The sequence below is a fragment of the Pleurodeles waltl genome, chromosome 5, assembly GCF_031143425.1.
Source record: "Pleurodeles waltl isolate 20211129_DDA chromosome 5, aPleWal1.hap1.20221129, whole genome shotgun sequence".
In the NCBI taxonomy this organism is placed as follows: Eukaryota; Metazoa; Chordata; class Amphibia; order Caudata; family Salamandridae; genus Pleurodeles; species Pleurodeles waltl.
Window position 1 is genome coordinate 952,057,784 of NC_090444.1, and position 27,192 is coordinate 952,084,975.

Consider the following 27,192-nt stretch of genomic DNA (forward strand, 5'->3'; position numbering starts at 1 on the left):
AATTATCCAACATGGTTATTGCATAGAATTTCTCCAACTCCCTCCAAACGTCCCACCGAAAACACACAATATGTCAAAACAGCATATAGACCTTCTAGGACTAGAAGTTCAAGCATTACTGCAAAAAGACGCAATAGAATTAGTACCAAAAACACAAAAGACACAGGAGTTTACTCACTGTACTTTCTAATACCGAAAAAGGACAAAAGTCTGAGACCAATATTAGATCTCAGAACACTAAACACCTACATCAAATCAGACCACTTTCACATGGTCAAGTTACAAGACGTAATACCACTACTGAAACAGCAAGACTACATGACAACGCTAGATCTAAAAGACGCGTATTTCCATATACCGATACATCTCTCGCACAGGAAATACCTAAGGTTCGTATTCAAAGGAATACATTACCAATTCAAAGTGTTGCCATTCGGAATAACGACAGCACCAAGAGTCTTTACAAAATGTCTAGCAGTAGTAGCTGCACATATCAGGAGGCAGCAAATACACGTGTTCCCGTACCTAGACGATTGGTTAATCAAAACCAACTCGCTAACAAAGTGTTCACACCACACAGATTATGTTATACAAACCCTTTACAAACTGGGTTTCTCCGTCAACTATGCAAAGTCACACCTTTTGCCGTGTCAAACACAGCAATACTTGGGAGCGACAATCAACACAACAAAAGGGATAGCCACTCCAAGTCCACAAAGGGTTCAAAATTTTCACAAGGTGATACAAGCTATGTATCCAACACAAAAGATACACGCAAAGATGGTATTAAAACTCCTAGGCATGATGTCCTCATGCATAGCCATTGTCCCAAACGCAAGATTGCACATGCGGCCCTTACAACAGTGCCTAGCATCACAATGGTCACATGCACAGGGTCAACTTCTAGATCTGGTGTTGATAAACCGCCAAACATACATCTCGCTTCTATGGTGGAACAGTACAAATTTAAACAAAGGGCGGCCTTTCCAAGACCCAGTGCCACAATACGTGATAACAACAGATGCTTCCATGACAGGGTGGGGAGCACACCTCAATCAACACAGCATCCAAGGACAATGGGACGTACATCAAAGAAAGTTTCATATAAATCACCTAGAATTGTTAGCAGTATTTCTAGCGTTGAAAGCATTCCAACCAATGATAACCCACAAATACATTCTTGTCAAAACAGACAACATGACGACAATGTATTATTTAAACAAACAGGGGGGAACACACTCGACACAGTTGTGTCTCCTAACACAAAAAATATGGCATTGGGCAATTCACAACCACATTCGCCTAATAGCACAGTTTATTCCAGGGATCCAGAACCAGCTAGCAGACAATCTCTCTCGGGATCACCAACAGGTCCACGAATGGGAAATTCACCCCAAAATCCTGAACACTTACTTCCAAATTTGGGGAACACCTCAAATAGATCTATTTGCAACAAAAGAAAACGCAAAATGCCAAAACTTCGCATCCAGGTACCAACACCGGCAATCTCAAGGCAATGCTCTATGGATGAATTGATCAGGGATATTTGCGTACGCTTTTCCCCCTCTCCCTCTCCTTCCATATCTAGTAAACAGATTGAGTCAAAACAAACTCAAACTCATATTAATAGCACCAACATGGGCAAGACAACCTTGGTATACCACACTACTAGACCTGTCAGTAGTACCTCATGTCAAACTACCCAACAGGCCAGATCTGTTAACACAACACAAACAACAGATCAGGCATCCAAACCCAGCATCGCTGAATCTAGCAATTTGGGTCCTGAAATCCTAGAATTTGGACACTTAAACCTCACACAAGAGTGTATGGAGGTCATAAAACAAGCTAGAAGACCATCCACTAGACACTGCTATGCAAGTAAATGGAAAAGATTTGTTTGTTACTGCCATAATAATCAAGTCCAACCATTGCATGCATCTCCAAAAGATGTAGTAGGATATTTACTACATTTACAAAAATCAAATCTAGCTTTCTCTTCCATAAAAATACATCTCGCAGCAATATCTGCTTACCTGCAGATTACTCATTCAACTTCCCTATTTAGAATACCGGTCATTAAAGCGTTTATGGAGGGCCTAAGGAGAATTATACCACCAAGGACACTACCTGTTCCTTCATGGAACCTCAACATTGTCTTAACAAGGCTCATGGGTCCACCTTTCGAACCCATGCATTCTTGTGATATGCAATACTTAACGTGGAAAGTTGCATTTCTCATTGCCATCACATCTCTAAGAAGAGTAAGTGAAATGCAGGCGTTTACCATACAAGAACCATTTATTCAAATACACAAAAATAAGGTCGTTCTAAGAACAAATCCAAAATTCTTACCAAAGGTTATCTCACCGTTCCACTTAAACCAAACAGTGGAATTACCAGTGTTCTTCCCACAGCCAGATTCAATAGCTGAAAGAGCACTACATACATTAGACATCAAGAGAGCGCTAATGTACTACATTGACAGGACAAAACAAATTAGGAAGACAAAACAACTATTTATTGCCTTCCAAAAACCTCATACAGGAAATCCAATTTCAAAACAAGGTATCGCCAGATGGATAGTAAAGTGCATCCAAACCTGCTATCTTAAAGCAAAGAGAGAACTGCCTATTACACCAAAGGCACACTCAACCAGAAAGAAAGGTGCTACTATGGCCTTTCTAGGAAATATTCCAATGACCGAAATATGTAAGGCAGCAACATGGTCTACGCCTCATACATTTACTAAACACTACTGTGTAGATGTGTTATCTGCACAACAGGCCACAGTAGGTCAAGCCGTACTAAGAACTTTATTTCAAACTACTTCAACTCCTACAGGCTGAACCGCCGCTTTTGGGGAGATAACTGCTTACTAGTCTATGCACAGCATGTGTATCTGCAGCTACACATGCCACCGAACGGAAAATGTCACTTACCCAGTGTACATCTGTTCGTGGCATTAGTCGCTGCAGATTCACATGCGCCCACCCTCCTCCCCGGGAGCCTGTAGCCGTTTAGAAGTAGATCTTGAACATTTGTACATTTGTAAATATATTACATTAAACCTTCATTTTGTACATACGTATTTATTCCATTGCATGGGCACTATTATTAGCATACACAACTCCTACCTCACCCTCTGCGGGGAAAACAATCTAAGATGGAGTCGACGCCCATGCGCAATGGAACCGAAGTGGGAGGAGTCCCTCGGTCTCGTGACTCGAAAAGACTTCTTCGAAGAAAAACAACTTGTAACACTCTGACCCAACACCAGACGGCGGACTATGCACAGCATGTGAATCTGCAGCGACTAATGCCACGAACAGATGTACACTGGGTAAGTGACATTTTCCATTAATTTACGTAAAAAAAAAAAAAACATAGAAATTCACTGAAAAAAAAAAAAAAAACAAAGGACAGAGAAATTACAAAGACTTTATAGTTAGGTGTACATTTTACACACACAAAACCATAGAAATTCAGCTGTTATAGTTATACTTATCTGAAGAAACTGCAACACATGTCGTAAACTAACTTTAGGCCACAAGTTATAGTTTCTTAACATAAGTATAACTACAATTGCTGAATTTGCAAGGTATTTTTTAAAATCCATTTTCTAACTATAACGTCCCTATAACCTTTTTTTTTAAACCTTTTTTTCTAGTGAAAACATATTCAAGCCTAGTGGAAGGCATTTAGCCGAAACGCATAGGCCATTTTTTATTTTTTTTTACTGTTTTCACTCTTTTGAAATGTCTGGCATTCATTTAATACATTTTTGAATCACCCTGCAATCCTAACTGAGAGTAGCTTTGTGCAGTGCCGCCATGTTAGTGACCTGGAAGGAGGACTCTGTGTGACCCAAAAAAAAAAAAAGAGCAAGAGAGATAGGTTAAGGATAAGTTAGTTGCTTGTTCTTTCTGTACAAACCCAACTTAAATAATACAAAGATTCTAAATTTATAGTTAACTTATATTTTCTAATTCATGCACCAACTTCAGTTTCCTACAGGCGCACACCTTCGTACACATTCTTGTCACCTCATTCGCCATACCACATCAACGATAACTTGCCACTCTAATATGCAGTGTGTTCTCAGAAATTCTTATTTCAGATGTTATAACTGTTATGAATGCTATAATTTTCCATGCTGTAAGTCATCTAATAAGCAAGGTTATAACCTGGGCCTGGAGTACGGGTGAGATACAGTTAATGTAGTGGGTCAAGTGAGGTGACAAGACTGTACAGGGGTGTGCGGCTTGTAAATTGAAGGTGGTGCGTATATTAGAAATTTAATTTCTAGTTATAATTTGAGAATAGCTGATGTTTGTATAGTTTAAATTGGGCTTGTTAAGAAAGAATGAAGTTTCCCTAACTAACTTATCTGCAACCTTTATTTTTTTCATTGAATTTAAATGTTTTTTTATTTTTATTAATGTTTCAGATCCTAGTGTCAAGTGTTGTTTAAGTTAATGTTTTGATGTGCAGTTTCATATAGTGTAGTGAAGGACAGTGTTGTACAATATAGTGCCAGTCTAGTGGTGTCGAGTGGTGTCACGTATAGTGGAGTAAAGTGTTATACAGATGAGTGTTGACTGCAGAGTAGGGTCATCAAGTGTTGTACAGTGGCATAGTTGCATAGTGTTGTACAATTTAGTGGCATAGAGTGGAGTGCAGTTCAGTGTTGTGAAGCTGAGTGTTGTCCAACAGAGTGACAGAGAAAGTCTGATTGTAGTGTCATACAGTGATGTGTCATAGAGTGGTGTTGTACAGTGTCCTACAGTGTAGGAGAGTGGAGTGGCATGTACCGTAGTGTCAAACAATATTTCAGTGACATAATGTAGTAGTCTTGTAGAATGGTGTTGCATAGAGTATAGTAGGGTATTATTCAGTCGTCCAGAGTGGCGTTTCAAACTGTGTCATAGATTGGGCTAAAGTATTGTTCAGTGGAGGTGAGTAGAATAGAGTGGTGTAAACTGTAATATAGTGGAGTGTTATGTTGTACAGTGGAGTGGCCTGGTGTATCATATAGTGTAGTAAATTGTCATAGAGTGAAGTGCTTTGTGGTATATTGGAGTGTCGTAGAGTGCTGTAAAGTGTCATCCAGTGGAGTGGCATGGAGTAGAGTTTTGTGGAGTGGTTTAATGTGTTGAGTGCAGTGGAATGTAGTGGCATAAAACAGAGTAGAGTGATGTGCAGTGAGTGGAGTGTATGGGCCTACAGTCTGGTAGTGCAGTGGCACAGAGTTTAGTAGAGTGCACTTGTATAGAGTAGAGTGTTGTGTAGTGGCATATAGTGGACTGTAGTGTCATATAGTGGAGTGGTGTCATACTACAGTGTTGTAGGGGGGAGTAAAGTGTAGTGGCACAACATAGAGTGGAGTAAAGTGTTAGAGTGGAGTGGTCCTAGCAGAGTGGAATGGTATGGCATTTTATAGAGTACGGGAAACTGCTCTGGAGTGTCAGAGTGGAGTACAGTTTTGTACAGTGGAGTGAGGTAGAGTACAGTTGAATGTGGTACAGTTCAGTGGCAGTGTTGTAAACACAAGTGGCATACAGGGTCGTTAAGTGAAGTAGTGTAGAAATTAGTGGAGTAGTGTGCTACAAAGTAGAGTAAGTTCTAACGGAGCATTGCAGAATACTGTCTGGCAGAGTGGACTTAAGTGTTGTACAGGGGAGTAGTATAGCATGGAGTAGAGTTTTACAGTGGAGGGGCATAGAGTGTAGTGCAGTGGATTAGAGCATTGTAGTGCAGAGTGTTGTGGTGTCCAAAAGTATAGCTCACAGTGGTGGGGAGGGGTTTACAGTGGAATAGCATAGATTGAAGTGGCATACAGTGTAGTGTCATACAGTGGAGCATCTTAGAATGGAGCTCCACACATTGGAGTTGTGTGTACTAGAGTGGAATAGCATATAGTGTAGTTGCGTACAGTGGAGTGGGGTACAGTGGAATAGCATATACTGAAGGTGAGTATGGTGAAGTGGCATACAGTGGAGTGTAGTAGTGAAACAGCATACCCTGGAGTGCCATGCAATGGAATGGCGAGCAGTGGAGTGGCATCTGATGGAGTTTTGAGGAATGGAGAGATGTAGCGTCCAGTGGCACGGCATAGAGCGGAATGACGTAGCGTACACTGGAGTGGTGTCCAGTGGAGTGGAGTAGAGTAGAGTAGAGTGGAGTGGCGTAGAATAGAGTGGTTAACAGATGTACTTTAAATTTGTCAGGAGTGTACAATATGCTGTACATATTAACACAAGACAGTGATTTGCACTGTGTTGCATTTCTCCAGCTTTACCAAGCAATGCAGGACCAAGTATTGGTCTCCTCAGGTCGCTTTGTAAATGTGACTCAATTACTACATTGCTGATGTGAGACCATGTGTGACACAGGGTAATGCAATACAAAAATACAAATGGCCCTTGGCTATATATTGTGCAATGGTATACCACGGTAGGTTTGCAGTTGGATAATGTCTGCCTTGACAAAATTAAAATGCTTGCAGATTTTTTTAATCCACTTTACCAGTGTTCAGGGTTAGAGCCTTAACTCTAGGTAAGTAGTAGGTTTTATTATTATTCCCTACCCATTACCTCTTTATTAACGAGTAATTAGATAAATTAATTTATATTTTTCTGTGTATTTTTACGTTTTACAGTGTACTCTGCTAGTACTTAGCAAGTCTATTTTTTAAAAACAGAAATGTTAAAAAAATAAAAAAATAAGTTGCACTGTCATTTCTCTGTATTTGTGCAGTACTCTGTAAGCTTTTTTTATATAAAGAATGAAATATGTAAAACATTTAAAATACACTGTAGTACACTGTTAGTGAAATATACATAGTGTATTAATGTTTTTTAGATTTTTTGCTTATATTATGTTCCTTAATTTATATCTTGCATTACCTCCTGTGTACTTCTGCGGTGCTCCATGAAATTAAAAAATATATATATGGAAGCTATATATAACTTTTTTTTTTTTTTTTTTTTTAACCTATCACCACTAAGTGGAAATAAGTAGGGGAACAAGGTAAATCCTAATACTTTCCTGTATCTAAGCCTCTAACCCAGACACACAGAATGTGGGTGTAAAACAGCATGGCTGTCTTTAATTTTTGTAAAGTCAGTCATTAGCCAAACACAATGCCTTGTCATTGCTATGTACTGTGGTACTTTTGCAAAATACAGTAAAACTACAGCGACAGCAGCTATCACCAAGATAAAATACCTTATTAGATAAATACTTACTGTTGGACCTGGCCCTTTTTGCAGTGTTTAGGCATGTTACCATTGCTAGCCAGTGCTAAAAGAACATATGCTCATTGTCTAAAATGTATTGGTGATTGGTTTCCTCATGATTGGCATATTTGATTTACTAGTAATTCCCTAGTAAAGTGCACTATGTGTGCCCAGGGCCTGTAAATCAAATGCTACTAGTGGGCCTGCAGCACTGGCTTTGCCACCCACATGAGTACACATATCTCAGACATGCCACTGCAGTGTGTGTGTAGTTTTAAACTGCCATTTTGACCTGGCAAGTGCACCCACTTGCCAGGCCCAAATTCCATTTTACTACATGGAAGTCATCCTTAGAGTAGGCCTAAGGCAGCCCCATGGACAGAGTGCAGTGTATTTAAAAGGTAGGATATGTACTGGTGTGTTTTACATGTCGTGATAGTGAACTACTGCTAAATTCGTTTTTCACTATTGCCAGCCTCTCTCTCATAGGGTAACATAGAGATTGCCTTGAAATATCATTTAAGTGTAATTTCCCATTGGGAGCAGACAGAGATGTGAAGTTTGGGGTCTTTGAACCCACTTTTTAAAAATGCATCTTTTGGCGAAGTTGCTTTTTGAATTTTAAGTTTGAAAATGCCACTTTTAGAAAGGGCATTTTCCTGCCAAACCATTCTGTGCCTCTGCCTGTCTGCTGAATACATATCCGTGTCAGGATGACAGTTGGGATGTTTATGTATTCACTCCAGACAGTCACACAAAGGGAACTGAAGTGTGTCCTGCATATTCTGATGGCCCATCACCAGGCTGATGGGTCTTCCTGAGCTAGAGTGATAGGAGGAGCTGACACTTGCGTCTGAATAAGGCTGTGCTTGTTCTCACGCAGAGCAGTCTCCAACCCCCTGGAGTGTGTCTTGGGCCCAGGGTAGGGAAAGGCAGGGTCTTGTACACTACAAAGACCTTTCTTTGAAGTTGTCCTACTTCAAGGACAGAAATGGGTATAAGTACTTGACCTCTTACACTACATAGTTAGAATCCTTCTAGACTAAGGATATTCTGCCAAGAAGAAGAGCTGAATGGTGTAGGAGGGACTGCCGCTCAGCCTGTTGCTTTGCTGTGTTGACTTACCACTTCTGTCCTGGGAGTGAAAAGACAGGACTTTTTCCCGCTGAGTGCAATGACCACGACTGAAGCCGAAGGCCCAGTGCTGCTGCAGCCCCTCTCTAGTCCTGCCACAGCATGAGTCCTGAGTGCTGTGACACCCGTCTCTGCCGCAGCACCTCTGGTCCCGTGGTGTGATCGCGACACCTCAAAGTTAACGCCTCGCATCTTGACCAGCTGGATTAATCGACCCAGCCTTGTTGTAAGGAACCAATGGCATGCCACTGAAGCTGCATCACCTCCTCTGCAACCATAAGGAACCAATGCCTCACCTCCCTGGTAGCAGTATGGAACCAACGCCACACCTCCCTGTTAGCAGTTAAGAACTGACGCCGCACTGGCTCCATCGACACCTTACCCCCCTGACTCCGTTCAACTTCTTTGTTTCCTTGTTGTTTTCCAAGGAACTGTACAAGGGGGTCCATGTGACTCTCTGACCGGCTCACACTCCCTCCCAAGTGGAGACGAACTGTTGGGAATGACTCAGTCAAGACGCTGTGATTGTCCCAGTTGGAGCTATTGTGCTTCTAAGTGCTTTACTAAGATTTAATCTTTTAAAAATGTTAACTTTATTTCTGCATATTACATTTTTGTTGTTTTGGTCTTGTTTTACTATTGGCTATTTTTCTAAATTGGTGTGGAGTCCTTTTGTAGTGTGTGTGTGTGTGTGTGTGTGTGTGTGTGTGTGTGTGTACACACAAATACTTTACACACTACCTCTGAGAAAAACCTAACTGGTTGAGCCAAGCTACCAAGGAGGTGAACAGGTGTTACGTTAGTTGTGTGACTCCCTGACTAGAGTGAGGGTCCCTACTTGGACAGGATGCAAACTACTGCCAACTAGAGACCCCATTTCTAACATTGGTGAGGATGGGACTTGTATTTGTACTTTACTTACAGGGATTGGTGTACACTACTTCCTTATTGTAGATCATTACTTACCTGCATACTTTTTTCTCTTTCTGTTTTTGCAACTTTTGAGTTTTATTCACAATCATTTCTCAGTCTGGTGAGCCATCAATTGGAGCTGCAGACTTGGTGTTTTAGCAGGAGAGGTTGGAAACCTATATGGTGCCTCAGCTCAAAATGTTCTGCAGGAAGTTCAAAAGTCCTTTTAAAGCCCTCACTAGGATGGAGTAGCTGCACAAGCTGCTGAGGGCCTGGTTGGCAGCCACAGAGGATGGTGAGCAGACCAAGGATGACAGTGGTGTTGGTGGAGAGCCAGGAAGCTTGGGTTGGAGCAGGTAAAGCTCAGATTGAAGCAGGAGGGAGAAAAAGCATTTGAGGAAATGAGACTGGCCCTTGAAGAGGAGAAAGTTCTTTTAGCTCAGGATCTCAGTCTGATGGAACTGGAAGCCAGGGACACTGAGTCTCTTCAGATGATAGCAGTGAAAGAACCATGTTCAGTACTGAACTAAAGGTCCTCCTATCCAGAAACCTAGTTTTTAAGGAGTGGGTGACGCACACCAGTGGACCCAGGCATATGAAGTAGCTTCAGACGTGCACAGGGTTTCCTGAGGTGTATTGGAGAACTGGCATGAGGAGTCCTATTCCTGGTGGTGGGAGGGACACTCTACTGGCTGTAGAAGTTAGTGACAGGGAGCGGTGTACCCCCACGGAGGAAGCCCTGGTTGGTGAGTATGGAGTCACTTGAGAGAAGGGTACTTTGAGTTAATTTGAAGGGCAGTCAGATACTGTTCACCAGATGGGGGATGATGTGGGGGACTCCTTCAAGGCACTGGATGGTTGAGTGAAGGGTAGGATGGTAAACATGTGTGGGGCTGTACAGTTTGATTGCTGGAGAGCATATGTTCACCCACAGTTCTCCAGAGCTTCGCCAACACTGATGGAGTGAGAGTTCTCTGACCCCAGGGATCCTGCCCTGGAGCCAGACCTCTAGGTGAGTGCCAGAGTGTCTGGGATGGCATTAGGTAGTGATCCTAATGAGGGTGTCTCATGTTTTCCCAATCAGAGTGAGGGGAGTAACCCAGGCAGGTCCCAGTGTAGTAGTGGGGAACAAGAGTCCTATGTCCTTTCCCGGAGTAGGAGTGGGCAGAGACTCAGGGTGCCCTATCTCCAGCTTGTACTCCCAGGAAGTCCTGCCTTGCCAGGCACATGCTCAACCTAAAAGTACCAACTCTGGGTTGGAGGACAAGTTACAGGTTAGCACCCCTGAACTGGTGGGAGAATTGTGCAGGATGGCTGCCATGGATGCCCTGCCAGTTCTGGAGTCTGGCAAGTACAGTTTCCAGAAGCAGGGTACAGAACCCCGGGAAGGTGGGTAGGAGGAGGAAAGAGTCTCCCCTAATTTTTGTCTGGCCTAAGGGTACAGACTATGAGATGGAGGACCAGTTTCAAGATACCACCCCTGAACTGGTGGGAGGTAGAGTGGACAAAGGGTGCCAGTCACCTGGGGCTACCACCCCAACTATGAGAAAAAAACAGAATTTGGAGAGCCCTGGAAGGATTGAAGCCTGGCTCTCGTCACTGACAGCTGTCAGTGGCCATTGTTTTTTGTAGTCCTTGTGGGCAGAGTTGTCCTTGGGTTGGAGACAGGAGTCACACCCCAAGGGTGGAATGGGCACACCACTATGTTGGCCATAGTGGTTCTGTCTGCCTCCATGAATACATCTGTGAGCAAAGTAAAGATAGGTGCTGCACAGATGGGGTCCACAGGAGAGGAGAAGGATTTCCTATGTGTTAGCCTAGTGGGCTCTGAGGTTATGGACACAGGAATCCATCTGGGTTCAGAAAGGCGTGGAACTGGAACGCGCCCTTCCTGTTGCGGGCCAGAGTCCCTGTTCTATTATCATAAGCAGGAAAGTCCATGAAGGCATTGATTGGTCTAGCCTGGTTTAAGGCTCGAAGAGGGTTGTTTTGGACCTGGCCCTTTTAAAGGGTTATACTCAAGCCTTTTGCCTTTTTCCTCCTATTTTTTCTTACTCGATTTTGTTGGTCAGTCTGGGCACTTTACCACTGCTAACCAGTGCTAAAAGTGCATATACTCCCTGTCTAAAATGTATTGGTGATTGGTTTCTTCTCAATTGGCATATTTGCTATACTAATACGTCCCTAGCAAAGTGCACTGTGTGTGCCCAGGGCCTGTAAATCAAATGCTACTAGGGTTCCTGCTGCACGGATTGTGCCACCCACATGAGTAGACGTGTGAATATGTCTCACACCTGCCACTGCAGTGTCTGTGTGGTTTTAAACTGCCATTTCCACCTTGCAAGTGCACCCACTTGCCAGGCCCAAATCTTCTCTTTTACTATATGTAAGTCAGTCCTAATGTAGGCCCAAGGCAGCCCCATGGGCAGTGTTCAGTTTATTTAAAAGATAGGACATGTACTGTGTGTTTTACATGTCTTGATAGTGAAATACTGCTAAATTGCGTTTTCACTATTGCAAGGTCCATCGTTCCCACAGGATAACATGGGAATTGCCTTGAAATATAGTTTTAGTATAGTTTTCCATTGGGTGCAGCTAGATATGGAGTTTGGGGTCGCTGAAATCACAATTTAAAAATACACCTCTTGTGAAGTTGGTTTTTGAATTGGAAGTTTGAAAAGGCCATTTTTAGAAAGTGGGCATTTTCTTGTTTAACCATTTTGTGCCACTGCCTGTCTGCTGAATACACGTCTGGGTCAGGTTGCCAATTGGGCTGTTTGTGTATTCACTCTAGACAGTCACACAAAGGGAGCTGAGGTGTGCCCTGCATAACCTGATGGCCCATCACCAGGCTAATGGGTCTTCCTCAGCTAAAGTGGTGGGAGGAGCTGACACTTGCACCTGAATGAGGCCCTGTCTGTTCTCACACAAAGCATCCTCTAACCCCCTTGAATGTGTCAGGGGCCAGGGCAGGTAAAGGCATGGTCTTGTGCTCTACAAAGACTTCTCTTTAAAGCTTACCTACTTCATAGACAGAAATGGGCAGAAGTACCGGACCTCTTTTACATTGTTAGAATACTTCTGGACTGAGGACATTCTGCCAGGAAGAAGAGCTGGATATTGTAGGATGGACTGTCACTCTGCCTGTTGCTTTGCTGTGCTGGACTGCTGCTTGCTGCTTCTCTCATGGGAGTAAAAGGACTGGACTTGGCTCCAGTTAAGAAACTTCAGGGACACCAAGCACTTAATCTACCAGCACCTGGATTTCTTGCTGAAAGTCCTGAGTTGCCAAGTGGTTCCAAATCCAGTCCATGGGCCCTTGGCTGTTAGTTCTGGTGCAGCCAGGAAAAAAACAAGCACATCAACTCCAGAGCAACTTCGGAACTGGTGCCGCTGTCAGACTCCTCGCCTTTGCCTGCACCGTAGCTGTGGTCCCCGCTGAGTGCAATGACCTCAACCGACACCGCAGGCCCAATGCCGCTGCAGCACCTCTAGTTCCGCCACAGCGTGTGTCCTGAGTGCGGTGTCACAGACGTCCATGACACCCGACTTAGACTCTTCTGCAGTACCTGTGGCCCTGTGGTGTATTGCAACACGCAAAATTGACTCCTCCCATCGTGATCGGCTGGATTTATCGACCCCGCCTTGTCGCAAGGTACCGATGCATCGCCACTGAAGCAGCATCACCTCCATTTCAACCACAAGGAACCAAAGCCTCGCCTCCTCTGCCTAGCACTAAGGAACTGATGCCTCACCTCCCCGGTAGCAGTAAGGAACCGACGTGGCACCGGCTCCAGCGACATCTCACCTCCCAGACTGCATGGAACATCTTTGTTTCCTCACCGTTTTTCCAGGTAGTACACCTGGAGCGTAAGACTCCGTGACTGGCCTGCACTCTCTCGCAAGTGGTGTAGGACTGTTGGGAACGACTCCGTCAAGAAGCTGTGATAGCCCCAGTTGGAGTGATTGTGTTTGTAAGCATATTACTAAGAATGAATCTTAGAAAATGTTTATCTTTACTTGTGTCTGTTGGATATTTTTCATTATAGTCTTGTTTTCCTCAGATAAATAATGGCTATGTTTCTAAACTGGTGTGGAGTCCTTTTGCAGTATTTTCAGTGTGTGTGTGTGTGAGTGCATGCAGGTGTGTACACACAGACACTTTACACACTTTACACACTTTACACACTTTACACACTTTACACACTTTACACACTGCCTCTGATATAAGCCTAACTGCTTGAGCCATGCTACCAAGGGGGGTGAACAGGGGTTATCCTAGCTGTGAGCCCCTTACCCTGACTAGTGATGGTCCCTACTTGGACTAGGTGTAACCCTCTGCCAAATAGAGACCCCGTTGTAAACACCTTGCTTACCTGTACTACCCAAAAGGATCATCTGCACTCCATAATCTATATTCCTACCCTATTGTTTTCAAATTTGATAAATCATTTTTGTGCAACGCTGGAGTACAAAGTCTTTAAAAAATGCATTAGTGCCAGAACATGTTTTGGAACTCCCCTTTTTTCTTTGTACTCCTTAGACAAATCTCCACAAAACTTTACATCATCCATAATTGTAGAGAAAGGAATAGGTCTCCAATGTTTTGTGGAGATTCGACAAACTGGCAAAAAGTTATTAGTGAGTCAAAATCTGACAAATTCCTATCGCTGAGAATCCAGTGCCCATCATTAGTACATATAGTGTTTTCCCAGAGTTGACTGTTATTCTGATTGCCTCACCATATACCTTCAACGTTTGTCATGTGAAGGAGAGAGGCCGTTGGCTCCTGAAGATACAGGAGTATATTATTGACGTGTAGGGCCACTCTGTCCTCCTGTACATTGGCTCTTCGAAAACAAAGGTTTGGCATCTCTCCTGAACCAGGAGGCTTCATCACCAGGGCATCAAAACAGGGTGGCAAGTGGGCATCCCTTTCGCATACTGCTTTTGATCGGGAAATAGAAGGAGAACAACCAGTTAACTCTCACCTGTGCTCGCAGGGCATCATATAGAGTCCTTGCAAAGGTTAGTAATCATGGACCAAATTTCATCCTGTTTTAAATTTTGAACAGGAAGGGCCAATACACTGGCAGATGCTTTTTAGGTTGCTGCCTAACAGACAGGTGTCTAGGTATGCGAAAGACATCTTCGTGAGTTTCAAAAAGTTGACCTGCTAATGCATTGCCTTTGGCTTTGTGGTTTGTAACTCACATTTTCTTGCTTTTCATTTGCTTGCTGAGAGGTTGCAAGGTTCACTTCCTCCCTCCCATGCCAAAACTTTATTTACAGTATCTTTCAGAGTTCGCCCTTTCTGTAAACAAACTTTTACGTCTTGCTCTTATCTCCTCACATTGCTATGCATTCAAAGACCGAGGTCAAATGTCAAGCTGTGTCTTCCAAAGGTGCTTCAAAGTGAGAGGGTTTATGAGAGGAATTCAGAGCCCACTTGTGCCCAACCTGTGCTCCATTTAGGAGGCTGTACCATAACCCTTAATTATCAAGTAACATACGGATGACAGATATTTTCTTTAGGCACAGAGAGATAAGTAACTTGCCCAGAATCACTGACTGTTACAGTGGCTTTGTATTACTCTCTTGCTGCCTAATACCATATTTTTCTGTGTTTGTTCAGCTGCAATCCTATCTCTCACCTCTGTACACCTCTCCTGTCCTCCATTTCCCGATCCTTCCCACTCATCTCATGCTCTTTAGCGACTGTCCTCCTCTCTTTTTAACCTTCTCTTCCCCTCTCTCCCTTCCGTCCCACCCCTCCCCTTCGTAGTTGGTGTGCCTGCCACTGTCACAACAGATAGATAATTGAAAAATGGATATCACCTTTTCAGCAAACAAGAGTGGTGCAATTACTGCTGGGGTTACCTACTCAATCTCGGGCCACGTCGCTGAGAGAGATTCAGAGGATATTGGATTTTACATGTATGTTTTTTATTCTGGCAAGGCTTTACTATACATACTGGAGAGGAGACTATGCAAGGATGAAGGAGGCATGGTGTGGGGGAATGAGGTTCTGGACAGAGTCAAGTGGGTACACTGTTCTTAATCCTGTCTCAAGCCATTGGGTGTATTTATCTTGGTTTGTATGTGTATTTATTTAAGACTATAATATAGCAAAACACGTTGTCTAACACCTTCAAAGCGCTCATTCAATATGACCAGATATAAACAACATGATTTAAGGCAGGTAAACTGAAATGGCGCACGTTTATTTTAATTAAAAGGCGCAAACAGTTTGTTGCCCAAACAGTACAAACCAGAAGTGGACATTTTTTTCTAGGTATATATCTTGGTTCTAGATTTGCAGTCACCAAAGCGCAGTTGTTGTTTTTCACATAAATGCATCCAGGAGAACACTCAGCCTTCTTGTCTCAAGGTGTTTGATGAGCGCAGAGTTAACAATAACAATGCCTTGATTCTGTAGGAGGCGAATCTGCTTTTGCCAAAACGCTCTTGAGAAAAGTTAAAGATATAACGTGATCAACTTGCTTGAGCTGTTAGGCCTTTGCTGCGACGCAGCTTTATGTTTGTTGATGCATTTATAAAATGCTTGGCAACCCTAAGGCTTCCCAGCACTAGGTGAGAGAATGCATGGAGAATGTATAGAGATCATCAATGTAATGTATTAATGTTATAGATTTAGTAAGTCAGGATTATTGTGGGAATACCAAGCATTAAACAACTACCTAAACGTAGGTTCCTCTTCCAGTGCCTTAACTCAAGAAGCAATACATTCCATAGTTTGGGGACCAAATAGGTAAATGACCCCATCCAGCAGAGGGCACTTTATTCCTTACAAGACATGGTCACACCATCACCTTTTGCATTAACCATTTAAATCCTTGTTGCATAACTCTTTCATCTGAAAGAGAGAGCATGTTTGAAAACATGAAAACTAAGAATAGAATCTCTAGTGCAAAATTAAACTCATCAAAAAAGCTGCTTGGTGTTTGTTGCAAAAAGATATTTTAATGTCAGTTTTTTTTTTTTAAGTGCTTTAAAAACAATCAAACATTCTAACTATCCTATAACCTAAGGAGCGCACAAAATAAACATGTTGTCATGAAAATCTTCTTTGTGACGGTCACTGTACAGCTAGAAAAACAGAGAAGAAAGAAAAGTTGTTTTGTTTTCGTTCTATAAACAGCTGCTTTACTTATGCTCCATGTCCTGACTTGCCTTTCCCTCGACTGCTGGCTCTGGCAGAAGCCATTGTGACGTCAGAGCACAACTGTAATAAGTTATTATAGTTGTTATGGTGTTATTTCTGTAATAATCTGTGACTGGGTGTGTTACAAGTCGCAGTTTATATAAGGGATAAAATACCCCCTTTCATACATTATAATGATATTGCAAGTCACAAAGGAGTTCCATAAGCATATAAAGGAACAAGGCTAAATACTGAGGTTTGTCATGTACAGCAGGGGATACCTTATCCCATATAATACACGGTCCCACCAATTAACTTTCCCACAACCCAATTAAAACCTTGGTTCATAGCTCCTTCATATGAAAGAACCATTATGTTTACAAACCTGAAGAAAAAAAAAAAACCTTTAGTGCAAAATTAAACACATCAAGGAGCTGTTAGATATTTGTTGCAAAGAGGTATTAAACACTGTTCAATACAAATCCGTTAAAAAAAAAAAAATTAAAAGCTGAAGTTGCTTGATGTAAGTAAACAGGCTTTTTGCAGGTTTCCCTTGACTTTTTACATTTTGTACACTACTAGCTGGTGGTTTTCGACTTTGAGAGTGCACTGAGCCCTGCTGCCCAGACCTCAGTGACAGTGTTCATCCCCTTTCAAAATGGTATGTTCAATTGGGTACCCTCAATTGGCACATGCTGACTTACTTATACGTTCCTAGTATATGGTACACAGGTACCAAGGGCACGTAAGGCTGGCTGTTCACACAAAGCTGCCTCTGTGGTTGTCCCACTCGGAGTGTGACAAAGTGAAGACACAACTTTCAGCTGCCATTGCAGACTGAAGAGGCTGTGCATGCACTGAACACACAACTTTGCTATTACCACTAATGTCAAAGTCCACAAGTCCTTTAACTATATATGTAAGTCTCCTCTAAGGCAGGCCTTTGAAGCTCTATGGCAAGGAGCTGTACAGTGTTAACATAGACATGTATTTTCTGATATGTCTATACAGCAAAGCTCTGAATTGTAGGTGTTTGCTGAGGATAGTTAAGTAGCCTTACAAGGTAATTGTAGAGTTAACAGTTGGCACTTTAATGCCTCTAACTTCTGACAGAAGCTACCTTATTATTTCATGTAGATGTCAAATTAAAGATGACATTAAATGTGACTCAGTGATAAAGTTTATATTTATGTCCAGTTTAATGCTGGCCACTTTTGCGAAAGTTGGCATACGTTGACCTAGCTAGTCGAGTGACTTTACAACGTCACAGAGACTGAGATAGGTTTCTGCCCACCTGGGTGGATGTGTGAACAACCCTCAGGCCAAAAACAGACTGTTGCCTCACAGGAACTGTGTGACCTCCCTCTCACCCACAGGATGGGCTGCAAAGGGTGTTAGCATAAGAGGCAAAGGATCAAAGGTTGATTCCGCCTTTGAAGGGCTGCTATGACCACATTCCTTTGCAGGAAACCTTTTATTTCCCCTAGACAGGGTAGAGCCAGGGCGAAGGAAGGGAAATCCGGTTTCAGAACCAATTTTCTGTGGGGGGCTGCCCATGGTAGCCACACCCCCAGGAGTGGGGTGCCAAGGTCCTCACACTCGAGGAAGACTCCAGCCATGTTCATTGTGGTGTGCAAGATGCACTCTGGGGTAGATGCCACACATCACCGGAATTGTCACCTGATAGGAGGGGGACCTATGAGCCCATTGGCTAATGACTGTGTTGTCCCCTGGGGCCACTTTATTTGGAAATAATGGGCATCCCTGGAAGGCATGACTTTATTACTTGCTTGATTTGGACCAAGGACGAGAAGAAGACCACCGTGCACCCGTTTGAAGTGCACAAAGAGAGGATGCATCACCGAAGTGACTTCACCTGCTGGCTAGTGGAGTTTGGACCTGTTCTGTGTGCCATGCTTGGGGGAAGGGGATTGATTCCTGGCTCCAATCCAAAGCAGATACTCCAAAGGTCAGCTGGCTGACCTCAAAGAATGGCACTGGGGAAATTAAACTTGGAAGAGCCCAAACTGCATTCCTATTAGCCTCTGCTGCGGTTTGCTGCTACCGGATGCCGGGCACTTCGACTGAAAATTTGGAAATGCCCATAAATTGCATACAGGTCTGCTAGACCTATAGATGTTGGTAGTGACTGGATTTGTCCAACCTAAGGGACACAAGCCCCCACCAACAGTTTGCACCGGAACTGCTGTGGTGCAAGGATGAAAGGTCTGCATCATCAGCCCTTTGACCTCTGTATAGAGGACTTAGTGTGACCCTAAGATCTGTGGACCGAGGACTCGACCAGGCTTCACCTGCGTGGACCGCACAATATCTGGAGGATCCTCAGAGCATCCTTAGGCCTGCATCTTTCAACAACAGGACCACTCCAAAGAAGTCAATGGCAGTTGCTCTGAAAAGTTTGAAAGTCGCTTAAAAATGCTCTGGTGGGCAGGTAATTGTCCAGAGGTATTTTTTTGTTTTTTTGTTTTTTAAACTCCTAGTCCTCTATCCTGTCGGATGTGGTCACCCAACCCGGGTCAGTCACAGAACTTAGTGTTTCAAACATTTACAAAGTTTGCAAAGTTTTGATGCGCCGATGCTTGTTTGCGATTGATGCTGAAGTTTTTAAGTGCTTTAAAAATTCATATCTCAGAACCCTCAAATTGATTTTAGTCATGAGGGACTCTAGAAATTCATAAAAATATGCTCTATTTGATGGTTGATGGCAATTGTAGTAATGTCTCTTTTGTGTTTAACATTCTTATTTCGTTGTTTGGTGCTGTTAAAGTCATTAATCAATGTTACTGTGGTAAGCCTAGCTGTTCTATGTCATAGCTACCAAAGGGGTTGAGCTGAAGGTTGAATAAATAACTCTGACTGGACCCAAGAGGAGAAATGTGAGTGTACTGCACGATAAGGCCCCAACCTTGCCATATCAATTTTCTTACACTGTGTAGAAACATGCAGAAAGATTCTAGCTTTTCTCTATTTAAGGAGTGCAAAAAATAACCACATTCTCTCTGCTTGTCATTGTAAGCTTTTGAAATCGAGCAGAAGAAAAGCAACGTTTTTTTTGCTTTAAACTGCTGTTTGTTACCCTTCGTGACCTGACCAGTCTTTCACCTCAGCTGCTGGCTTTGGCTGCAGGCATTGTGACATCAAAACTCGACTGCAATAACTTCAAATAGTTGAATTCTGGCGTTCTTTTCTTAATAATCGGTGACTAAGTGTGTCACTGGTCACCTATTACAAAGAAATTAGAGACCTGCATTTATACAGGGATTACAGAATCCCATGTATTATGAAGAAAGTAGAGACAGGCTTCTATACAGTGATTACAGAATCCCTTGCATTTTACTTTTACATACCTAATCTATTCATATACTGCACTAATGCATATTTTAGTCGGTCCTCAAACCATCTATGGAAAGGTGCTTCTTTTTGTGAGTGAATTGTGCCACCTGAATCATTTTGGATGGACCCAGTTAAAAGCCCTCAAGTTTATTGCTGACATTTTATTAATTAACTTGATGGAAAAATTAACACTCTAATCATATTTTTTGATTTCAAGCTTCATTCAGATAATCATTGGTTTTGCCCGTTGTCAGAACACAACAGGTGAAAGACAGTTCAGTGTGTGAAGTTCCTTCTTTGGGAACACGCTTTGTAAAGTGCTTGAGTTTAGAACTGGCAGTTCTGTCAATGGCATTGACTCCTGGCTGGATTGATGTATCACACTTATTTATCACAGTTTTTCTTTTGCAGATGTGCTTACTTCAGGGGACTTAAGTGTTTTTTTGCTTTAACATCATGATGTTGTGTATTGCCTTTGCTCAACATTTGATCTTATGAGTGTCTTCTGGAGAACCACCATACATGGTATCTACCACCCCTTGGCCCTAATACTTCCACATGTACTCTTCCCAAGTCTTTGTGAAAATTATTTTCAGCTCCTGTCTTGAGAAATAAACCATTTGAGGCTGATTCAGTTTCTCCCGGAATGCATCAGAATTGTAAGGTTTTATTCTAGTGTGATTAAACGCTGGCACTGTTGCTGGCAATCAGGCTACTTTGTCAATGAAATGTAAAGTGAGGGGTTGGTGTGTTCTTTGCGACAATCCCTCTATAGCGAGATACTAGAAATCATGCCTTAAAAATATGGTGGCTAACTTGCAGAGGATGATTTTACAAAGTATGTTTAACCTCTTTGGTAATGCAAAAAAAGAAATCAAGGTAGCCAAAGCAAAGAAATTAGTTTGACCGTTTTTCTCATTAAGAATTTACAAACATTTCGAAGTTTCCACTCTAGTAGACTAATTTAACTTAACTGATTTTAATTTTGATTTAATTTCTAATGCTCTAAGAAGTGACGATTTTACGTTTTTTTTTTTACACAACCATATCATATTCATGACACAATAATTGTTGTCTCTCTTGACCTGTATTTTTCATGTAGCCACAGTAAACCATGTCATTCTATTCATTTAAAAGTTCTTTCTTTCTTCAGGCTGACGTCAGCTGGTCTGTGAATGGTATGCCTCGTGGAATAATTAAGCAGCCCTTAGGTTTTGTTCCAATCATGGTAAAGTCAAAACTCTGCAATCTTTATGGCCTTTCTCCTAAGGCTCTTATCGAACATCATGAGGAGGAAGAGGTAAGAGCAAAAATAAATATTCGCTATCCCCACATTTAATGTAGCTTGTACCTTTTGAACTGTGATGTGACAAGGAGTCCCTAATAAAACAATAAGTTTGGGTTAAAAGTTGATATTCCAACAAAGCTGATGTCAAGAGACAAGTTATGTAAAGATTCAAACCATAGGCTAGAAAATGTTACAAAAATCACCAGTATTTTACCTGTAATAGTAAAACTATGTTATTGTCTTCAACATCATGTTCTTTGTGTCATGCATTTGTGTGCTCCTTTTTTTTTTTTTTTCTCCATTTGCTTTCACATTTAATGCGGTTTATCTGTCATAGCCTGTAACTGGCAATTTGTTGTTTTGTAAATGGCAGTTTATTCTACGACAAACCGCTCCCTTACCCTCTGGGTGTAGATAGTGCTATATAAAACTAATAAACAATTAAAAAGCTTTCCACATTTTACACGTAACATATGCTGCAGGTTTTCCATTTTAACCATTCTTAATACTAACTAGGGTCAGTCTGTTGTTACTTTGGCCTTCTGTCACGTTCCAAATTGACTTCTGGCATAATGTTATACTGATGCTGCCTAGTTTTTACGTCGAGCCAATGCAGCGCGCATGCGCTGTCTTCAAGACATGCTGTATTTTGTTTATGGGCTTTATCCACTCCTACTATTGCCATTTGTTCTTTATTGTGCTTGTCTTAAGTGCTTCCTTTCTATTGGTGCATTTTTCTAAATATCTCTCCTTTGTCTGCTTAGTTCCCTCCTAAGCGATTTCACTAAGAACATCTTTGTTGGCCATCACACTATGTTCACACTTCCTCCTGGTAGAGCATGTGATGACCCCTCCTCCACCTCCCAGTCTGGGCATTGCACCCTTAGTGTTCTTTTGTTTGCCAGTAGAATTATGTTATCAACACACCAGTGAAAACAGTGTTTAGAAAGGCACCAAAGGTTTTGGGTTTCATTTGTTCTTGTGCCTCTGCTCAGGTACACTTACTTGATGTTTTCCAAACCACTTTTCCTTCCATTGCTGTTTTAGAAATATTTGGCTTTGTGTACGTGTTTTGCACCCTTCGGAACACACACACACACACACACACACACACACACACACACACACACACACACACACACACACACACACACACACACACACACACACACACACACACACACACACACACACACACACACACACACACACACACACACACACACACACACACACACACACACACACACACACACACACACACACACACACACACACACACACACACACACACACACACACACACACACACACACACACACACACACACACACACACTCTTACTCATTCTAAAATCCTCTAAATAGTGCTGTAGCTGCTTCTCTGGTCCCAGTGGTAGTTCCTCATTCTTAGTCCTATAGACACTGCTGCAGCTGCTTCTCTGGTCCTGGTAGTAATGCCTCATTCTAAGTCTTCTAGACACTGCTGCAGCTGCTTCTCTGGTCCCAGTGGTAAATCCTCGTTCTTAATCCTATAGGCAGTGCTGCAAGCTGCTTCTCTGGTCTGTTAGTAATTCCTTGTTTTAGGTCCTCTAGGCAATGCTGCTAGCTGCTGCTCTGGTCGCCGTGGTAATTTCTCATGCTGTGTCCTCTAGAGAGTGCTGCAGCTGCTTCTCTGGCCTCAGTGGTAATTCCTCATTCTTAGTCCTCCAGGCAGTGCTGCTAGCTGCTTCTGTGGTCCGGTCAGTAACTCCTCCATTCTAAATCCTCTAGGCAGTGCTGCAGCTGTCTCTGAGAGAATTACATATTCCTGGTCCCGAGACAGTGCTGCAGCTACTTCTCTGGTCCATCGGTAACTCCTCAATTCTAAGTCCTCCAGACAGTGCTGCAGCGGCGTCTCTGTTCATACATCCACTACATTCCAAACCAAAACACATAGGTAAAAGACATTGTCATTTACAGAGCCAATAGCTATAGCTCTCACAAATACAAGACCTATTGCATTGCATATGCTTGTACTTGTTTTTAGGACGAGCGCGCAAACGCTTTGACTTGTAAGTATTGTGGGCTCTTAACCAGGCCTATCTCACATCGATCACTTTAATTTGTTCCTGGGCTTTTCTTTAAAAAATCACTTAATGTCATTGGCTTCTGCTTTACGTTTGTCCTGCATTTACTATTTTTGTCGTCCTTGCAGACTGCCCCAGTTACATGGATTATTGCACGATTGCAGATATACTTCAGCATGGGCGAACTATTTTTTTTCATTTGTCTCCCCTTTTTGCTGCATGGCGGCCGTGACGCTCGCAGCGCCAACCGGCACAATAGCGTGAACTCGATTGGCGATATAGGAGCGCTGGTCACAGTGTTCACAGTTACCTAATCAGATTCATTTTGTGTGGCTCTCTCCTTAAAACACTTGAAATTGGTGAATGCTTTATGTAAAACCGAAATCCTTAAAATGAAAGCTCGAGTAGATATTACAATATTCCCTGCACTCGGGAACCTCACTCCATAATGGGATTATGGGACCACCTTCAAAACGCTCTTTCTATATACATCATGTCTAGTTCCCCACACTCCACCCCAAAATAATAATCCCTCCCACCATTCAGTATCTTTTAACCTTTCTCATGGCTAGAACATTTGTTTTATAGCTGGGAGAAGTTTGTTTTAAAATGCCTTGTTTGTAAAATAATTGCAGTAGGCCTGAAAGCCCTAAAAACACCTTCTTGGTGCTGACTATATAGTTACACTGCATTACTTTCTCCTATTTTTTTCATGGGGTTAGGCCCTCTAGGGGCTAATGATATGTTTTCATGACCATGTTTCTTGCAAATGGTATTTTTGTTATGGTGCCCTCTAGGGGCTGCTTTGAGCATTACAGTCTAATGCCAAAAGTTTACTTCTGATAAAGGTTTATGTAATTGTACATGTTTAATAATCTCTCCTTATTACAGTTATGACAATGATTCAGGCCAATTTAACATCCTTATTGCACTATGACTATTTGAACACTGTTGATATGTTTGGGTGATCCTTCTAGTTTATTTCTTCTCTGTGGCTGCATCATGTCTTTTTTGGGGGGGAATTGTGTTAGCCAGCCAGCAACTCTAATGGTGGGGTGGTGAAAGTGGTATTGTATTGATTTTATCATGGCAGATTTAAATTAGGATGCTAAATGGCAACATTTCCATTTTTTGCTGCAGATTGAGGAAGAAGATAAATGGAAGTACTTTAGCTACATGCAGGAATACTGGAATTATATGGCAGGAAAAGGTGAAATTATGAGGGAGGGTTGACCAATTTATGTGGCAAGAAAAGTCCAGTTATGAATTTACAAAGCCAATAGCTCTAACTCGAGCAAATGTGAGACCTATTGCATTTCAAATAGTCGTCCTGGTATACAAATGGTACATCCTTATCAAATCACTGAGCTTAAAATAGAATCGTGTGCCTCAAGTGGGCGAGACGTAATGGTGCTTAAGACGTCACCTGTCTGCTTCATACCCATTTGTCACATGTATTTTCTTATATCATGTGCCCACTCTTCTACTATATTTCTAAACTGCTATTTTCCCAATTCCCTGAGGCAAGAAGAATGCTACATATGGCAAGCACTTCATAACCTTCTCGAGAAACCCCATCATAGCATTGGCTCTACCTCACATCTGGGGTTGGTGGCTCTTGTGTAAGCCCTAGCAGAATCAGACTGCTGGGTGCTTTCTCCTTTTCATACATTTCTCAAAATGCATTCTACTAATCTCCTCTTTTGTTGACTCTTGGAAGTGTGCTGACGGAGTATAATACCTTAGTATGTGAACACTGTTATGCTTTTTGTTGTGTGGGAGAACCACAAAGGCAGACAGTCTGTTAAGGATGAAAGATAGCTCAGTGAGCTAAATGCTTACAGCGGATGTTTCGTGGTGAACTGCGGAATATAAATTTGTTTCCTAGTGTTGCCCTCTAAAATTGTCATCCTTCAACGAACAACAGAAAACTATTAAGTTGGCTAATGGTAATGCCAATTAATTGCTGCAAGCAGAAACGCTGAGACTACGCTATGGTTTTACAAAACAAGTTAACATTTATGTTGCCCTAAAACTTTCTAATCCATGTGGATTAGATGTCAAACTAGAAATAGGTTTCTGTTTACAGTTATGTTGATAGTGTTATATTTGTCCACGTTCTTACTTTATTTTGTGAGAGAATGTGGATGTCGTTGTGGATTACAGTTTTTAGTCTGCAGAATATCTCTCAGTTTATGGTAGTAGTATATGGAGTCTAGCAGGCTGCAGAAATCTGGCCATCTCCCTTACTTGGTTATAGAATTTAACAAAGATTATCATTGTCACTTTATTCAATACCAAGTGTTCATCTCTTTTGCGATACAATTCATAGTGTGTTTGAAAATGTGTCTTTCTATTTTTTTTTTTTACATCTGTCAAGGCAGATGTGCGCTTGTAGTTCTAAACTCAAACTGAGGGAGGTATAGACTTCCTGATTTTCCACAGGGCATATTTGCTTGTTTGGTTGTAAATGGTTAGAGGTGTCAAGAAGGTGTGAAATCGGAGCAAATGTTCAATTCATGTGATTCTTATAAACTATCGGAACTACTTCAAAATAGAACATACTTTTCATGATGGCTTTTTTGATAAACATTTAGAGTTTACTGGAAAAGAGGCGGCCCTCCTCCCACTTCTAGTACGACAGGAGCCAGATGTGTGAGCCTCCTGTGCACTGCCACATAAAGTGTACATTTGGCAGCAGGACACCTGCATCATCATAAAAGATACACGAAGTAACCGCCAACCTGCTACAGAATTTACCTGCCAGCTGAGCCCCCCAAGGGATAGTGAGAATATGAAGCCAGCGTGCATCATCTAATGCTGCCCAATTACTCCATATTTCAGGGAGGAGAAGGAGCTGAAATCTTATTCAGCAGTGTTTGCAACGCTGAGAACGAAAGCGGGAAGCAGCACAGGCAAATAATCCAAAGGTGGGGGTGATGATGTCAAGCCTAGGGTGACCACCTGGCACGGAGGCAAATTCTGGACAGGACTGTAAAAAATTCAGGATAAAGGGTCAAAATTCAGGACAAAAATTCAGGACAAAGGGTCAAAATTCAGGACACAAATTCAAGAACAAACGTCAGTTTTACAGACACACACAAGAGAGGCCATGCCTCATTATGTTGTCAGTGCATTTATTTACTCTTTTTTAACATAGCACTATTTATTCACTATGGACCTTTTGTGATTGCCTCCTGGTGTGCTACATTCAGGTGTCACATTACATCTTTGTTCAGTAGTAAATAATGCCCTTCACGGCAAGGCCATCACCCCTACCCAAATCTACCCGATCTTTCCTGAAGAGAAAGTAACAGCAACATTTTGATTATGTTTCTGAACATTTCAAAACCCCTGGCAAACAGTTTGGGAAACATTAAGGTAATTAACCTTATGCTAGTTTAAACAAATTGAGCAAAAACATCTGGCTTACCCCAACCGCCCATGGACTTTCAACCTAATTTTTTTTAAAGAGGCTGGGCAGATGGTGTGGGTGACAGTCTCACACCTAATGACAGGATGTGATGTAGCCATAACTTGTCTGTAGTCTCACTGCACTAGAGTGTATGTTTGGGACTCTACATTTATCTCAGAAATGGGAGCCCGGACTACCAATCAAAGATAATAAAAGAGTAGGATGAAATCGAGATCAAATGGGAGATCCACAGCAAGTAATTCAAAGGGTTGTTGCTAACAACTGGACAAATAAAGAAGAGAAGAACAAGGTGGGACAATTCCTAAAATCAGACAAGGTGGGTCCACCAAGACTATTTGAAGGTATTGGGTACCTGGGGAGTTGTCTGCACACAGGAGTGAAACAGAAGGGGCACTGTCAAGTGGTTGAACAATCAACACCCATCCACCTTGGCAAACTCTTCTGGTGCAATGGTTCGCTGTTAGTGCTTGTGAAGGGTGAGCAGGGGCCAGACCCCTTGCAAGGTTGTGCAAGGCAATTGCCTGCTTAGTCCATGTCTTTATATGGTTTTGAAATTGAGCAAAAGCCAAACTAGAGATCTGGGTTATCCCTAAG

At 42.2% G+C, this 27,192-nt stretch overlaps 1 protein-coding gene across 1 annotated transcript in view; it reads left to right on the plus strand.

The window, feature by feature from the left end:
• The window catches only part of POLR1B (RNA polymerase I subunit B), a 294,522-nt gene that overhangs the window by 77,288 nt on the left and 190,042 nt on the right, over nucleotides 1-27,192 (plus strand). Inside the window, exon 3 of the mRNA XM_069235071.1 lies at nucleotides 20,960-21,106. Coding sequence (XP_069091172.1) covers nucleotides 20,960-21,106 — 147 coding nt within the window. The remainder of the gene's footprint in view (nucleotides 1-20,959; nucleotides 21,107-27,192) is intronic.